This window comes from Trichechus manatus, unplaced genomic scaffold (assembly GCF_000243295.1).
Source record: "Trichechus manatus latirostris isolate Lorelei unplaced genomic scaffold, TriManLat1.0 scaffold00012, whole genome shotgun sequence".
NCBI lineage: Eukaryota > Metazoa > Chordata > Mammalia > Sirenia > Trichechidae > Trichechus > Trichechus manatus.
Window position 1 is genome coordinate 27,501,655 of NW_004443948.1, and position 19,139 is coordinate 27,520,793.

General features: G+C 39.9%; 1 protein-coding gene across 2 annotated transcripts in view; it reads right to left on the reverse strand.

The window, feature by feature from the left end:
* Positions 1 to 19,139, reverse strand: part of APP (amyloid beta precursor protein) — a 125,928-nt gene that overhangs the window by 62,473 nt on the left and 44,316 nt on the right. For both annotated transcript variants that reach the window (XM_023726656.1, XM_023726658.1), the window contains exons 5-6: positions 8,741 to 8,869; positions 7,843 to 7,942 (exon numbers count right to left, since the gene is read on the reverse strand). In XM_023726656.1, the coding sequence (XP_023582424.1) occupies positions 7,843 to 7,942; positions 8,741 to 8,869 (229 nt within the window). The remainder of the gene's footprint in view (positions 1 to 7,842; positions 7,943 to 8,740; positions 8,870 to 19,139) is intronic.

Genomic DNA, 19,139 nt, shown 5'->3' on the forward strand with positions numbered 1-19,139 from the left:
ATTAATAAAGCAAGCATCGAATTGTCTGCATCCGGCAGATGACCAAATAGCAGTGTCGTGGTACAACGAAGAACCATATTGTGAAATCCATCAATTACAGTCCTTAAGACTCTGTTTTACTTGATTTATTTAGATACATTTACCAACTGCATTCATTTCGTTGGCTTGATCAATGATAGTGTTACAGAATATTATCGCCAAGGAAAAAGACTTGGTTTGTGCATTGCTATGCTAGGTGTTAAGGAAGGAACTCAGGGCAGGTTTTTAGGGTTATGGAGGCGTCCATCTGATCAACCTAAATTAAGCAACCTAAATCAGCACCATAGCCTGAAGTCACTGAGTGGTGAAAAGGTTAACATGCTCCGCTGCTAACTAAAAGGTTGCAGGTTCGAGTCCACCCAGAGGTGCATCAAAAAGAAAGACCGAGCAGATCTACTTCCAAAAAACCAGGCACTGAAAACCCTACGAGGCACAGTTTTATTCTGACACACATGGGGTCACCATGAGTCGGAATCGATATAAAAGCAACTGCTTTTTAACCCTGAAGCCTGGGGAATTGCTTCAACCCTTTGTCTATAATTGCAGTCTGGTGGCGCAGGAGTTAAGAGCTCAGGCTGTTAACCAAAAGGCAGGCAGTTTGAATCCACCAGCTGCTCCTTGGAAACCCTATGGGGTAGTTTTACTCTGTCCTGTAGGGTTGCTATGAGTCGGAATCAACTTGATGGTAACAGGTTTGTCTATAATTACTGAATACCTAACAAAGTACCAGGCCTTCTGCTGGATCATGAGGATGCAAAGATGACCAAAACATGGCCTGGAAGAGCTCACAAAAGAGAGGGGTTGGTAGACATATACTAATTCAGTACAAAGTACAGTATGATAATGGAGGTGGATACAAGGTGCGTTGGAAACTGAGGTTAAGAAGAAGAAAACTTTCTGAGAGAGGGGAGGGTGCAGCAGAGGAAAGCACAAATTTGGGAGTCCGAAAGACCTTGGCTTCAATCCCACTTCAATCACTTTATTATCTGTGTATAGCAAGTTAGTGACTTCTTTAAGATTAAGTGTCTTCAGTTGCAAACTGGGGATGGTACCACTGAATTCATCTGCCTTCCCACTTGACCATATGCTGACTTGTGTGAACTACAAGAAACCTGCACTTCAAGCAGACACAGCCCAATGCCAGAGTGCTTGGTCCCATAAGCAGGATGTAGGTAGAAATCGGTCCCCACTTTCCACCTAAAACAACGGCCATATCCATATATGGAAGCCCTGAACCTCCAGAATGAAATTTCATAGAGTCTGGACCACTCACACTATCACTAACAGACACTTCATTAATTCATTACATGGCTGTCACTCAAATGTCATCTTTTTCTCTCCCCCTCTGCAAATTAGTCACGGGTTTATAGAACTGTGAACATTTCAGCTGGGTCAAGAAAGAACCTTCAGCGGGTTGTAGCCGCAGTTCAGGAGGGAATTTGGGGGAGGGTAGAGGGCCACAGTGAGACAAGAGTTGGGAGTTGGGAATCGCGTGAAACTGATGAGAGGGTTAAGGTTGTGAACTAAAGTACTGGATGTCCAGAGCAGGGATTCCACATGGATATAGGAGGCAAAACACACAAGACCGTGCTTGATAAGAAATCATGGGCGAGGGAGACAAAGGCATCATGGGTAAGTTTAGGCAACTGGAAGGAGGGTGGAGCCATTAACCGTGATAAACTCCATGCTGTCAAGTTGATTCTGACTCACAGCCACCCTAAAGGATAGAGTAGAACTCTCCCACAGGATTTCCAAGGAGCAGCTGGTGGATCAAACTGCTGATCTTTTGGTTAGCAGCCAAGCTCTTAAGCACTGCACCACCAGAGCTCGATGGTCTATTAACCATGATAGTGTATAAAAAGAGGAAGTTTCAAGAGGAATAAAATGAGTTCTTCTTACAAAAATTGACCTGAGTTTGAGATGCTTGTGGGATATTTTGGTAGTCTGGAATGTGGTACTAGGACCCAGTTGACAAGCTGTTGCTAGACTTAGGGGTTTGGGATTTACTGGGGTTAATAAAGTCCCATAAACAGATGGGATACTCAGAGAAGCACACTGGGTGAAAAATCAGCCTGGGCCAGACTTCACTCTTTTGATGAACCCTACTCTCTAACTACACTTTACTGTGTTCACAAATTTGACACCAATTCCCAACTTCCCCCACAGTATTCTTTCTTTCTAGTGTGGTCCCAAATCTTTGGACATGTTTTCAGGAGTGATCAGTCTCTGAAGAAGGACATCATGCATGGTAAAGTAGAGGGTCAGCAAAAGAGGAAGACCCTCAATGAGATGCACTGACACAGTGGCTGCAACAATGGGCTCAAGCATAACAACGATTGTGAGGATGGCGCAGGAGGGACCAGGCAGAGTTTCATTCTGCTGTAGACAGGGTTGCTGTGAGTTGGAACCAACTCAACGGCACCTAAGAACAACAACAACAGCGTGGTCCTGTGCCCCTTCTTTCATATTTTGTCTTATAATAGAGAATCCTTTCCTCATGGGAGCATAGAATTCCAGAAGCAGATATATTATGTCGCTAAAACCCGTTGCTGTTGAGTTGATTCCGACTCACAGCGACCCTACAGGACAGAGCAGAAATGCCCCAGAGGGTTTCCAAGAAGTGCTTGGTGGATTCGAACTGCCAACCTTTTGGTTAGCAGCCATAGCTCTTAACCACTATGCCACCAGGGTTTCCCTGTCCCTAAAGATACTGGCGGTTTCCCAGACTGGTAAAAATCCTTCATTCAGAGAGGACCTGTTACCATTAGTTAATTATTTCTCTCTGAGTGTTTTATGGCATTAAACATATCCTAATTGTCTACGTTTATAAGCACAAACTTTTATACAAAAGGCATGTGTTTGCAGGTATGCTCAGATTTTGTCCTTTTTCCAGTGTCTCTGGATTTTAGTGCCATTCTTACTTGCGTTGAACTCCCTCCAAATCTAAAGTTTGATTATATACAGAAATGGCAGATAAACGCAAATCAGACTAAAAACAAAGCATTTCATAAGAGACTATTAGAATACAAGACATAAACTGGAAGAAATCTGTGAAGCTCCATCCTGTCTAGAAAATTAGCTAAAAAACAACAACTTCCATTATGGAAAACTCAAACATGTACAAAAGTAAGCAATACAGGGAACCACCAAATACTCACCCCTTCAACAATAAGCCCTGATAGCCAATTTTGCTTCATCTACATTCCTACTTGAAAGTGGGTTATTTTTTAAATGTTCCTTCAAATTAAGAAAGACTATAGAGGACATCTAAGCTCAATCCAGAAAAGCCATTCTCCCAGCAAGTCATCTTCTCTAGCTCTGTTTTAGCAGGCTCAAAGTCTACACAGGCCTAATTAATGCAAGTTCAGAATAATTAACACAAACTTCTCCTTCTCTCTGGAAATAGCCATTTAAAAACGGAAGGATCCAAAATTCCATATGACAAAAAAAAATTTTTTTCAAAAAGATTAGGCTTCAGGATTTGGTGTCTAGTATACTTAGAATGACAAAAATATCTTTTAAAGAAACATGCCCTGAATCCATCCTAATGATTACAGCTTCCGATGTACAAGAAAATTCCATGATTCTTTATATCTAAATATCCTCCCTGTCTTCAGATTTAAAGTTTACTGTTTTGTCGTATTTTTGAGCATTTTGCAGCATTTCTTAAACCAAACAATAGTTTAGCTTCCTTAATAAAGAAAGTCTGCTTCAGCATTGCGCTCTTTCAAGACTATAGCTGCGTGGGATCAAATTGCAACGGCATCTTTAAAGATTAGATAGGAAACTTTTGGGACAGTGACTTTATATTAATGAGGGAGGAACAATTTGGGAAAGGAAGGTGAGAATGTTTTGCTGTGTATATTCTTAACAAAAGAAAATAAAAAAAAATTTTAAAAAGCTTGTAAGATAAGGCAAAAATTCACTTGTCTAGAAGATCTTAGTTTCAGTTAAGAATGTAATGATTTCTTTGTTTTTGTCTTTTCTACAACTTATTGGAGGAACTGAATATACAGTATTTAACAAGTCTCTTACCAATTTCTACCCTACAAGTATATCTAACAAGTATATTCATCTCCTAAAGGCACTTAATAGACTAAAAAATTAATTGGAAATCCCTGTCCTCAATCCATCATGTGAACTATCCTCATAAGATCTTGCTCAACATTGAGTTCCCCTACTGAACAAAAGCTTTCTTTTTTCTTCTTCCATTTGACAGCAAATCCAATTCTGACTCATGGCAATCCCATGTGTGTCGGAGTAGAACTGTGTTCTATAGGGTTTTCAACGGATGAATTTTCAGAAGTAGATCGCCAGGCCTCTCTTCCTGGGCTACTTCAGGTATACTTGAACCTCCAACCTTTCCGTTAGCAGCTGAGTACATTAACCTTCTCACCCCAGGGATTCCAACAAAAACTTGGATGACACATTATAAAGCCTCTTTCCAAGTGTGTAACCTGAAGTATATTTGATTCCTTCCACTAATCCACAGTACTGAAGGGACCATCATTATCTGATGCAGGCCAAACACTTGAGAGTAATGCCAGCAACGTTTAGAAGGAAGTATTAAGTTAGAAAAGAAAGAAGAGAACAGCATTGGCACGAATTGTAAAAAGGGAGCCAATTGCTCTTTTAATTGATGTTTCAAGTATTTCAAAGGAGGAATTTCTGTAATGGGTGTACAACATCCTGAGTAGTTTTTTAAGTTTTAAATATTCTTATTACGCCTCTAGAATTAACCAGAATATATAATTTCAAAGTTGAATTTGAACTAGGGCATTGCAGTTCATCTCATTTCATTAGTTTTGAAAGATCTTTTCAGCGAACATAACTGTTCCAGTTTAAGAGCAGGGGGGTGGGGACCCTCAAAATCACTCCGTCATTGGTACAGTATTTTGTGGTGCTATCTGTGACTTGGAAACCTTGGTGGTGTAGTGGTTAAGAGCTACAGCTGCTAACCAGAAAGTCGGCAGTTCAAATCCACCAGGTACTCCCTGGAAACCCTATCGGGCAGTTCTACTCTGTCCTATACGGTCGCTGTAAGTCGGAATCGACTCGATGGCAACAGGTTTGGTTTGGTTTTGGTATCTGTGACTTAATTCACTATTGAAGCCAAATTAAAACAGTTCACTCATCAATTCACTTACTTATCTATCAAAAAACCAAAACCCAAACCTATTGCCATCCAGTCAATTGTGACTCATAGCGACCCTATAGGACAGAGCAGAATTGCCCCATAGGGTTTCCAAGGAGCAGCTGGTGGATTCAAACTGCTGCCTTTTTTTGGTTAGCAGCCAAGCTCTTAACCACTGCGCCACCAGGGCTCCCACCTACTTCTAGTACTTTGATAATCCTGAAGATTTTCCATCTGAATTTTAGTTTCTAGTTCCTGCCAGCAGACTGGAAGAATTTAGAACTCTCTTAAACGTATTTAATAGAACTCTGTTAAAATGTGTTTAACCAACTCTTTTTAAAGTAAAATTAAAATTCTGCTAATCAGCATTCCAGACCAATTGCTAGAAAATGATAGTATCTGTCTTCAGTTTTAGAAATAAACTATGGAGCTTCGACTATATAAACTACTGAATATTCGAATCCTATTATTTTAAAATGGGTAAGTAAGATTCCGTAAGTCTTCAACCAAAAGAGAGTTTAGAACTCATTTCAGAGCCTGTTACAGCTCTTCAGTCTGCTGCTATTTGTTTCTTATTTATTTTTTTGATTTTATTTTTGTTGTTGTTGAGAAAATGCAGAGCAGAACATATACCAATGCAACAATTTCCACATGTACAATTTGGCGGCACTGATTACAGTCTCTGAGTTGTACCATCGTTTTTACCCTCCTTTTCTGCGTTGCTTCTCCTCCATTAACATAAACTCAGTGTCCCCTGATGTTGTGAGTTGCTATTGTCAGTTTGATCCCATACAGATAGATCTTAAAAAAACACTGTGCTCAAGGCAAACATTCTTTACTAGTTCAACTAAACTACTGTTTGGTTTAAAGAAGACTTCAGGCGATATTCACGGTTTAACGATTATCTCAGGGTAATTGTTTTGGGGATTCATCCAACCGCCATGGCTCCAGAAAATACAAATTCCAGGAGAATTTGAAATTCTGTCCTGCATTTCTTCCTTTTTGATCGGGATTCTTCTATAGAATACTTGATCAAAATTTTCAGTCATGGTAGGCAGGCACCATCCAATTCTTCTGGTTTCATGGCAAAGGACGCAGCTGTTCATGGAGGCAATTAGCCACACATTCCATATCCTCCACCTATTCCTGATTCTCTTTCCTCTGTTGCTCCAAGTGAATACAAATTAATTGTTGTACCCTGGATGGCTGCTTGTAAGCTTTTAAGACCCCAGGAACTACACAACAAACTAGGATGTAGAACAGAAACACTAAGCACGACATTAGGCCAATTAACTGGGATGCCCCATGAAACCATGACCTTAAACCTCCAAACCAAAAAACCAAATCCCATGAGATGTTTGGTTGTACATAAGCAGACGCAGCTACTCTTTTTTTTTCTTCTGTAGTTGTTATATCTATCGAACAACTTCTGCTAATTCAACTTTGCACATGTGTATAACTTACTGACAACAATTACATTAATTGGCTATGCAACCTTACCTTTAATCAGCATCCTGGATGTTTTGAGCTTAGACGGTAACCTGCATCTATTTCCAACCTAATCAACAAAGGGCATGATTTTTTATGGAGAGAGATATGCCATGCACATAATGCTTATTTGCTGATGTTTGCACCCAAATCTCCAGGCTACATAATTGCTATGTTGATAGACTTGTTAGCATAACTGTCATCTATGTTCCCTTATGAGGTAAAGGTAAAGAAAAACAGACAATGTAGGTGCTTACCAAGGATTATGATATGCGATACTTGCTCCCTTTCCAAGGAAAACAGATTTGGGAGAACTTACTCACGTGAAATATTAAAGATGTCATTAGCAAAATTAGGGACATAAAAGATACTGGGCACACAATGTCAATGTCCTGGTTTGGATAATGTACTGTATAGTCACGTAAATCGTTACCATTGAGGAAGGTGGTTGATGGGTATACCAGACATCTCTGTATTATTTTTGCAACTTCTTATGAGTCTATGGTTCTTTTGACATAAATAAGACAAAAAAAAAAAAAAAAATAGTGGCACATATCTTAAGTCTAAATAACAGAGTGGTGCAGGGAACATTCATGGCTTTTTTTTTTTTCTATTATCAGAGAGTTGTAACTTAACTGATGATAACTTTGAAGTCAGAAGTCACAGTTTTGTCCTTTGGCTGTGCTACTCAGGATATGTGTGACAAAGGCCAGTAAGTGACTTAATTTCTGACTTTGAGTTTCTTCTTCTGTAAAATGGGGCTAGCATGCCATTTATGAGGCAAAGAATGATGAGCAGTAAGAAATGGAAAAAGGGTTTTTTGTTTTTTTGTTTTTTAAATTGTAAAGTACCAAAGCATGGTAAGGTGATACTTAGAAGACTGAACCAATTAGCAAAAAATTGCTGACAATATACTCCAATAACAAAGGGACTCATTATTTCCCAAATATATCCCAGGTCCAGCTCCATTTCTCCCAGCCTTAGACACATGAACAGTTAAGAAGTGATGGAACTGTTAAAGTGAGAGCTAGTTCTGGCCTGCAAGAGTTTCACTGTGAAACGGAAGCTACTCTTTTTCTTCCCAACTATCGAACCTTGGTGATTTCTCCAATTTACTTTTACGGATGAGCTTGGAGATGGATATGTTTCCATGAACAGCATCAACAGAACAGTTTACTTACCAACTTCATCCTGAATCTCCTCGGCCACTGCAGGTACATTGTATAGCAGGGAGAGAGACTGGTTCATCCGCTCGTAAATCACACGGAGGTGTGTCATAACCTGCACAGGAAGAGAGCTCCAGGTAAACCCACTCTCGGGTAGGAATAGTTATTCTCCTTACCAGGCACCGCAGACAGATATAAACGTCCAGAGTAATACTAATGAAATACCATGGGAACTCTGAGCTATGCTTTAAGGCTATCTTTACACTTCTCATTATATTGTACACTTGTAACTCAGCTGATCCGAAAGATCATCTCTGCCCAACTCCAATTCATAATATTGAGGCGCCATATGTAACTCCTGACACCCTGAATCTATTTCACTGAACATTTTGCAACATGAAATTTTAATTCAAATGGACACTCTATGCTAAGTATTTTTAAATGAAATTTCTATTCAAGGAAATGTAAAATTTCCAATTTCCAGAGGTTAATTCTGGTGTTCAACCTTTGGAAATCTGGAAGTATAAACCGTATTATTTCGGCTCACGTGAAATTAAGTGGTAGCAGTGAAGTTTATGAATGTCAACCATGATTGAACTGAGCCATTTTAGAGGCTTCAGTTTATATACAACATTTATTTTCTCCATTTTAGTCATCAGTTGTTTAAAAGGGACCTGAAATCAGCAGCAGTAGAAACTAAAGATTTTTATATTCCTTATTATTTTCGTAGCTCATAAAATGGTAAACCATAAGGCTTGCTCTAAGACAAACCTTTAGAATCTTGAGATATTACAGAGCTCTTGCCGTAGATGTACAACACCAACATCAGCTCAGGGAGGAGCCAAAGTTCCTATTACCAACCCACCAAGCAAGAGCATGGGATGGTCAAATGATTACTACAGTCAACACTTACCTGGGACCGGATCTGCGCAGCTTTCTTTGGATCGACCATGCGCACATGTTCAAAATGCTTTAGGGTGTGCTGTCTGTCTTTCTGCTCAGCGCGCACATACTTCTTTAGCATGTTGAACACATGACGAGGCTGTAGGGAAAAATGCACATTTTTTTAAGTTTATGCAAAATATCGCTTCTTCCAATGTCTTTGGTCCATAGGTTAGTATTTCCACTAATTCATTCCATGATGTGAATGCATGGAAAGTCAGCTTCTTACAAGTCTCTCTTCTAAACATTTCTCCTACTCCTTTCTTAATGAGCAGTTACTTAGACGACCAGCCACTTTTCATTTCTACAACAGCATTCAATCAACATTTTCTTTTTCATTAGTAGCATCCTGCTATACAAGGAGAGTAGATTTTTGGAATCCATCAAATTTAAGTCAGGTCCTTCCCTTCTCCCAGCCAAATATAACTAACCAAACCTAACCCACATAGAGATCCTATAGGACAGAGCAGAACTTCCCCACAGGGTCTCCAAGGCTGTAAATCTTTAAGGAAGCAGATTGCCACATCTTTCTCCCATGGAGCCACTGGTGGTTTCAAACCACTGACCTTTCAGTTAGCAGCTGAGCACTTTAACCACTGCGCCACCAGGACTCCTTAAATATAATTCACAGGGACATTTCTATATGCACAGTCTTATGGTCAATAAATATCTCAGAAGTAATGTTGCACAAATAATCCCATCAGCAGCAGCATATAATAGTATAATAATCAAAATGAGAAAAATAATAAGGCAATTTAATCACTACTAATTTGTAGGCTACAGAACAAGTGATAAGATCTAAGAGACATTTTATTTTTCTAGACGAAAGGGCTATGCTAAACTATAGTTATTCTACTTTGAAATTTCATTAACTTCTTCATAAGCCATCAGATTCTAATTCTTTCAGCAACAATTAAGTTTCTTCTTAAGTGCTTCTATTTTTTTCCCAATTGGTTCCACTTCATTTTTATTCCAGTCTTACTTGAAAGCATTCATCCTAATGAAAAAGGACAGAGGCTCCTTTGTCTTTGACAGTGTTATTGCTACATGAATTCTACTACAGGATTTTGTAAAATGATTTTCAAAGATACACAGTTCTTCTTTGAGAAAAAAAAAATCAGTTATGAAAGTTCATGTTGGGAATAAAATTTTGGTCCCTTGGGCAAAGCTAGTTATTATTATCGAGGGCGCCTTGAATACCAGTAGGACGGTATGGAATTTTTTCCAGGGGCTTAGAGGTGGGGGTTCCAATGCTTTTGTTCATGCTATCAATAGTGTGAAAACCCTGGTGGCGCACTGGTTAAGAGCCACGGCTGTTAACCAAAAGGTCGGCAGTTCAAATCCACCAGGTGCTCCTTGGAAACTCTATGGGGCGGTTCTACTCTGTCCTACAGGGTTGCTATGAGTCGGAATTTACTTGATAGCAACGGTTTGGTTTTGGTTTTTATCAGTAGTGTATGGGATGTCCTTCTCCTCCCCCTTTTATTTGGCTGATCCCTTCTCATCACCAAGACTCAGCTCAGGGGCCACCTCCTTGGCATTCCAGGCTGAAATTGGTGCTTTTCCTCTGTGCTCCCATGAAATGCTGCACAAATCCCTATAACTGTACTTAACAACACACTGAATTATTTATGTTTCCCCCCTAACTGTGAGATCCAGAAGGGCCAGGATTTCTTTATCGGTAACATAATCACACTACAGCCTCTCCCAGAGAGGGGGTACTGTATGTGTTGTCATAGAGGCTACGTTCTTATACTCAAGGGAAAACCAAATACTAAAACAATATAAATCAAATAAATCTTCACTCATCTGCCTTATTCATTTCCTTTATCCTAGAAGAAACGTCCCTCTCCATATTCCCAACGGAGGCAGACAGCACAAGCTGAAAACATAGCTGTTGGCAGCACATCATTACCGTTCTCATTTGCACTGTGAAATCTGGTGGAATCTACAAATGAGGAGATGGCCTTCTAAATCTTAATAGTAGTAAAACACATAACAATCGATAAGCTACATAGATAAGATATATAATTAAAAGATGCAGGCTTATACACACTAGTCAAAATGAATTTTTAAAAGGTCAGAACTCAAAGGTTGACTATTGGTAAATGTGAAAGATATTTTGTATGCTGGACTGTGTAATCAGAATACCACACAGCCCTGACACTTTTTCACTATTAAGCACCAAGGCCTAAAAAACCCCTCTAGCTCTATTACAATTATACCTCCAAGGCTGAAACAGAAAGCGTTGTAACTGATTGCATTTATATATGACACTCCTGTTCCCTCATTGGTACACAGCTGGCTGGCTTCACATGCTTTCTTAGTTGCTCTATTTCTTATTTTTCTCTTGGAAAGGATTTACTGTTATGGAGAAAAAAATTTTTTTTTTCCTTTTAAGAGCTTATGTAAATATTAAATATAAGGATGCCTTTTCATCATTTATTATTATTTTTGCAGTTAGCTACCTTTGACTGTTTCTATAAAGGCATTTTTGTCATAAAAGGGTTGTCACCAACAAGCTTCTGCACTAAGGATGCTGTGGCTCCAAGCTGGCCTTGGCATTATTCTATTTGCTAAATCTCAATTTACAGAATGGGGCAGCAATTTCTGATAAGTGACACTGGGGTCTCTCCTTTTTCTTCCATTCTCAACAGAAACGGCGTACATTCCCACTTATTAACAAAAATCCTCACAACTGGACCAGTAAACAACATCTTGATAAACACAGAAAAGATTGAAGTTGTCAAGGATTTCATTTTACTTGGATCCACAATCAACACCCATGGAAGCAGCAGTCAAGAAATCAAACGACACATTGCATTGGATAAATCTGCTGCAAAAGATCTCTTTAAAGTGTTGAAGAGCAAAGATATCACCTTGAAGGCTAAGGTGCATCTGACCCAAGCCATGGTGTTTTTAATTGTCTCACACGCATATGAAAGATGGACAATGAACAAGGAAGACGGAAGAACTGATGCCTTTGAATTATGGTGTTGGCAAAAAATACAGAATATTCCATGGACTGTCAGAAGAAAGAACAAATCTATCTTGGAAGGCGTATAGTCAGAACGCTCCTTAACTACGTCTCACATACTTTGGACATGTTATCAGGAGGGATCACTGCCTGGAGGAGGACATCACGCTTGGTAAAGTAGAGGGTCAGAGAAAAAGAGGAAGACCCCAATGAGAGGGATTGACACAGTGGCTGTAACAACGGGCTCGGGCCTAACAACAATTGTGAGGATGGCACAGGACCGGGCAGTGGTTCATTCTGTTGTACATGGATGGCACCTAACAACAGCAAGAATTATTAACTTAAGCATACATTTAAAAATAAACATGAAAGTCTCAAAATTATCGAAGCCTCAATATCCTCATCTGTGCAATTCAGATAACAGTATTTTTCATGAAGAGTTTTCGTAAGGATTGAAAACGGTCTGTGTTAGTTCGTCAGCATACTGTTCAGTCGACAGCAAGTACTCAGTACACATATATGCCATCTACTCAGTACCAGCCCCCAGCTTCAAGCCCTTTTCCTTTCCTTAAGCAACAATAGTAGTGAACATTTACCACCAGGTGCCACTGAGTCAACTCTGACTAATGTATGTCAGACTGGAACTGTGCTCCATACGGTATTAAATGGTTGATTTTTCAGAAGATCGCCAGGTCTTTCTTCCAAGATGCCTCTGGGTGGACTTGAACCTCTGACCTTTTGGTTGAGCACATGAACCGTCTGCACACCCAGGAACTCCAATGAACGTTTCCCGACTGCTTGTATGGAGGCAGTGTTTTAAATACCTTGTGCGTAGTAACTCAGCGCATCTTCACGGCAATACTTTGGCAGAGGCGCACCTGCTCTCTCTACTTAACAGATGAGGGGAGCAAGGCACCCAGGAGGCTGAGGCTACCTAGGCTACACAGCTGGCCCAAGGTTACACAGCTACTCAGCATTAAGAGCAAGAACAGGTAGCCCACCTACCTCACTCCATGGTTCATGCTCCTAACCACTAGGCCCACTAGGCATCCTGCCTGTCCAGGACAATCTAAAATGGTTCAATTAAAATACATTTCTACAGTTTACAGAGTTGAAAATAGGAAGACATAATTGAATGATTAGAAAACAGAGTATGCACCAGGAGTCCTCACTTGAATTTATTGTTCTTATAAGCTCAGATAACGTATTCTGGGGGAACATTAATATCAGCTCTTTCAATTATGCAGATGATTCAGATAACAGCTTGTTCAATCTCTCGCTTACTGTCCTGAGTTTCTGGCACTTCACTATTCTTTAGCGAATGCATCAGGTGTAGGGAGGTGTAGGAATAGAAAGATAGGAGGGTTCTCTGTCAATCTGCTTAACAGTCAGGATTACTGGGAAAATGATTAAAGGTATTAGTTAAAAGCCGGGCTTTGGGGACATTCACAGAGTCTATTTCTAAAGTCATCCTTATCTTCTATTAACACGGATAACTCATGGTGAATGTGCTGATGTGTTTTCAACCGCTGATCTCATTTAATACTGACAATTATTCATGCGCTTCAGTTTAAGAAACATATTCCTAACTTCCCTGAGAAATCCCCAGAGCATGACAAAGAACAGTAGCACGCCAGGCTCCCATGACTCCCCTCTCTCTGCCAGGGAACAGCTGCCACGTGGATAATGAGCTCCGTAGGCTGCCAGTCTGCCATGACCTCATCATCGTTTATGTGTGTTCAGATGCACACTACGGGCACATCTAAATGAACATGAGCCTTTTCTTCCTAGTGCCTATTTGATAAGCAAAGCCTTGGCACATCAGAAAATCCAGGAAGACATTAGGATGTCCGTTGGTAAATGAATTAAAGATTTCTGCTTGGTTGATTTGGCCATGCAAACACATTTCTAGGAATCATGCTTAGAAGTGAAAAAAAAAAAAAAAAACAGATTAGCTTAATGTTGATGAGTAGGCAGGTAAACTGTACCCAGTAAAACGGTAGTTGTTGCTATACCTCAAAAACAAACACTGTTTTCCGTAAGAAAGAAAAACAGAACATTTTCTTATACTTTCATATTTTTTAAGGAATTCTGGTTGCACAGTGGTTAAGCTCTCAGCTGCTAACCAAAAGGTTGGAGGTTCAAAGCCACAAGCTGCTCTGTGGGAGAAAGATGTGGCAGTCGGCTTCCGTAAAGATTACAGCCTTGGAAACCCTGTGGGACAATTCTACTCTGTCCTATAGGGTCACCGAGAGTCGTACTCGATTAGATGGCAATGGGATGGGTTATATTTTTATCTGCATTGGGGTTCCTGAGTGGTGCAAAAGGTTAATGAGCTGGGCTGTTAACTGAAAGGTCAGAGGTTAGAGTCCCACCCAGAGGCACTTCAGAAGAAAGGCCTGGCAATCTACTTCGGAAAAACTAGCCATCGAAAACTGTATGCAGCACACTTTTACTCTGACAGTCACGGGGCTGTCATGAGTTGGAGTTGACTCAAAAGCAACTTCTTTTTTGCGGGGGGTGGGGGGGAGTTAAAAGTAATGCCCTACTTTTGGTACACAATTCATGCATATTTCATTCAAAAAAAAAAAACTGCCTTCATGACTTTTACCCAGAATGCAGAATTCCAGGGACTCCAAACTATTTGTTTCTAGAGCTATAGTCACATATTTCAGAAAAACAAGGAATCTCTATTGTCTAGAAAGGCTCATTTCATTATGCTCAGACAACGACGAATTTACAAAAGAATTTAATTAAAAAACACAGACACATTCATACAGGAATGGTACAAAAAAATACTTTATCTCTGTATAGAGGTATAGTGTCTATTGTCACAATACTGACATTTAAGGCGGGATTATTCATACACTTGGAAAAATAAATTTAAGAACTCAGTGGCTAGTCAAAAGGATATTGAAAACATGGAGTGTTTAAGAAATATTACTTTCTAACCTCTTTACATATGATTTAGATCACTCTCAAATCTTTAAATATTCTGTAACTAACAGTAACAATTTCTCTGACAAATTCCCCTTATTTCAGAATTTAGATATTCTGTGAATTAATACTACAATCTGGTTATGTTGGCGCTGGATGTCTAATCTTATTATTAAAACTTATAGCAAAGAATAGAGATAATAGAAGGAAAAGATCCACCCCAGGGAACTAATTATATCCAGTCCTTTTTATTGTCACTATTGTTTTTAAAAGCGTGTTTAGGAGGTGGGGCCAAGATGGCAGAGTAGTCAGACGCTTCCAGTGGACCCTCTTACAACAAAGACCCAAAAAAACCAAGTGATTCGATTATATATGGCAATCTGGGAGAACTGAACATCAAAGGCAGAGTTGTGGAACTGGACTGAGTGGCAGGGGGAGGGAGAGACGGTTCGGAAGCAGTGACGAGTTGCCAGACCTGACCCGGTGAAAACCTGAGCCCTTCAGGCCTGATCATCTCTGGGGTGAGTGGTAAGGCAGGCAAGCAGCCGTGCTCAGGAGGCGCGTCTTCCATACCAGGAGAGACTCAGCACCAGAGAGTCTACACGGCCGTCCAGAATCAGTGAGAAGCAGCCCTCGATCCAGCGAAACGTAAGTACCTGCTTACGGCCTCCTCTGCGGATCAAAAACACCCCCCTTAGGGAAAAATCTCTTTCCCATTTACCTCCCCACTCTCTGCTACGCACTGGGTCCCAGACTGGCTTCAGCAATTGCCAAGTCCCCTGGGCCAGAAGTAGGATTCATCACATGCCCGGAGCCATTCTCCCTGCCTTGGAGAGTGAACAAATTAACAAACGGGAAAAAATAAACTGCAGCCTCCCCTAAGCCAGGAACCCAGGGTAGGCAAAGCTCCTTTGCCTGGGCACAAGCATAAGGGATCCATGGACTTTGAGTTCCTTTCCCCCTACATAGACTTGTGTGGGCCAATTTCAACAGCGTAGGCCCTCATTACCAAAGTACAACAGGGCATATACCAGAAGTCTAACTTCAACTGTTTCAGCTGTGAAGTGGCAGGTCCTTGACATTTGACACTGCTCTGCCCATTAAGCAGGGTCTTCACCTACTTCACATCAGGGGCCTGAGGACTGGTGGCTCCACCCATGCTACCTAGCCACCTGAGATAGGGGCCCATGAATAAGAAGTGCCCCTCAGCCCTTACAGCCAACAGCCTTAGGTGCTCATACTCCGGCTCCAAAGCCCACCAACCTACGGGCTCTAGGGAACAGGGATACGCCTTTCTCCTGGACACTGCGGGGCAGCCGTCAGCCCCCTGCCTTGCTCAGAGTGTGTCCCCCTGCTGCAGCCAGATGCCTGTGCCTACACCAATCACCCATGCCTGTCTAGGATTGTAAGTGAGAGCCTACACCACACACATGGTGGCTATCTACCTGGGCACCTAAGCGGAATCCATACAGGAGGAGTGGGTGGACTCCTGAGCTCACATACATAGTAACAGATCTAACCACTAACAGATCTAACAGGACATTAGAGCTTCAAAGGTGCCAAAAATCAAACTAGCTCATATAAGCAGCATATTTTGGCATACCAAAACAAAACAAGAAGCTACAACACAGTAAGCAAACATAAAATAAATAAATATAATAACTTATTGATGGCTTGGAGACAACAGTCAATATCAAATCACGTAAAGAGGCAGTCCACGATGGCTTCAGCAAGTTCCCAAAATAAAGAATCCAGAAATCCAGAGGAGGAGAATTTCATGGAAGTACCGGAGGCAGAATACAAAAGATTAATACACAGAACTCTTCAAGAAATTAGGAAGGAAATTAAGCAAAATGCAGAACACCCAACAGAGGAAATTAAAAAGATTAGAGAAGAGCATAATGACAAATGTAACAGGCTGCAAGAATCCATAGAGAGACAGCAATCAGAAATTCAGAAGATTAACAATGAAATTTCAGAATCAGACAACCCAACAGAAAGTCAAAGGAGCAGATTTGAGGCAATGGAAGTCAGACTTTAGTGAGACCGAAGATAAAGCACTTGACACCAACTTATCTGAGGAAAAATCAGATAAAAGGATTAAAAAAAACAAGAAACCTTAAGAATTATGTGGAACTCTATCAAGAGGAATAACCTACGAGTGACTGGAGTACCAGAACAGGGGAGGATAACAGAAAATACAGAGAGAATTGTTGAAGATTTGTTGGCAGAAAACTTCCCTGATATCATGAAAGATGACAAGATATCTATCCGAGATGCTCATCTAAACCCACGTACAGTAGCTCCCAAAAGAAAGTAACCAAGACATATTATAATCAAACTAGCCAAAACCAAAGATAAAAGGAGAATTTTAAGAGAGGCTAGGGAGAGTCAATAAGAATAAGCTCGGACTACTCAGCAGAAACCATGCAGGCAAGAAGGCAATGGGATGACATATATAAAGCCTTTAAGGAAAAAAACTGACAGCCAAGAATTATATATACAGCAAAACTGTCTCTTAAATATGATGGCAAAATCAGGGAATTTCCAGATCAACAGAAGTTTAGGGAATTTGCAAAAACAAAATCAAAATTACAAGAAATACTAAAGGGAGTCCTCCGGTTAGAAAATCAGTAACATCAGACGACAACCCAAGACAAGAACACAGAACACAGCAACAGATATCAACCTAGAAAGGGAAGTCACAAAAGTGTATCAAAGCTAAAACACTGAAAATATGGAAACAGATGTCAATATGAAAAAGATGACAACATTAAAACAAAAAAGAGGGACTTACAAAATGTAGACATAGCTTTTTCATATGGAGAGGAAGTGAAGGCGATATAAGAAATAAAAGACTGGTATAAACTTAAAAAAATACTGGTAAATATTAACGTAACCACAAAAGAAACTAACAATTCTACAAGTCAAAATAAAAAACTAGAAAAATGTAAACACAGCAAAAAAACAACAACAACAACAACAATGAAAAAGACGAGAAGAAAATACATAAAGAAAAACGACTCAGCACAGAAAATTAAGTGGAACAAAGAAACTGTCAACAACACACAAGCGACATCAAAACGACGGCGCTAAACTCACACCTATCAATAATTACGCTGAATTTAAATGGGCTCAATGCACCAATAAAGAGACAGAGTGGCAGACTGGATTAAAAAACACGATCCATCTGTATGCTGCCTACAAGAGACATACCTTAGACTTAAAGACACAAACAAACTAAACCTAAAATGATGGAAAAATATATATCAAGCAAACAACACTCAAAAAAGAGAAGGAGTGGCAGTATTAATCTCTGACAAAATAGACTTTAAAGTAAAATCCACCAAAAAGGATAAGGAAGGTCCCTGTATAATGATTAAAGGGTCAATATACCAGGAGGACATAACTATAATAAATATTTATGCAGCCAACGACAGGGCTCCAAAATACATAAACTCTAACAGCATTGAAAAGAGAGATAGACAGCTCCACAACAGTAGTAGGAGACTTCAACACATCACTTCTGGTGAAGGACAGAACATCCAGAAAGAAGCTCAACAAAGACACAGAAGAGCTAAATGCTACAATCAACCAACTTGATCTCATAGACATACCGAACACTCCAACCAACAGCAGCCAAGTATACTTTTTTTTCCAACGCACATGGAACGTTCTCAAGAATAGACCACATATTAGGCCATAAAGCAAGCCTTAAAAAAATCCAAAGCACTGAAATATTACAAAGCATCTTTTCTGACCATAAATCCATAAAAGCAGAAATCAACAACAGAAAAAGCAAGTGGAAAAAAAAAAAAACCACACATGGGAACTGAACAACACCTTGCTCAAAAACTACTGAGTTACAGAAGAAATTAAGGATGGAATAAAGGAATTGATAGAATCAAACGAGAATGAAAACACATAATACCAGAACCTTTGGGACACAGCAAAAGCAGTGCTCAGAGGTCAGTTCATAGCAATAAATGCACACATCCAAAAAGAAGGGCCATAATCAAAACATTAACCCTATAACTGTAACAAGTAGAAAGAGAGCAGTAAAAAAAAGTCCTCAGGCGCCAGAAGAAAGGAAACATAAGAATTAGAGCAGAATTAAATGAAATAGAGAATACAAAAACAATTGAGAGTTAACCAGCCCCAAAGCTGGTTCTTTGAAAAGTCTCAACAAAATTGATAAACCATTGGCCAAACTGACAAAAGAAAAACAGGAGAGCAAGCAGATAACCCATATAAGAAATGAGATGGGTGATCTCACAACAGACCCAACTGAAATTAAAAGAATCATAACAGAATACTATGAAAAACTGTACTCTAACAAATTTGAAAACCTAGAGGAAATTGACAAATTTCTAGAAACTCACTACCTACCTAAACTAACACAAACAGAGGTAGAACAACTAAATAAACCTATAACAAAAGAGGAGATTGAAAAGGC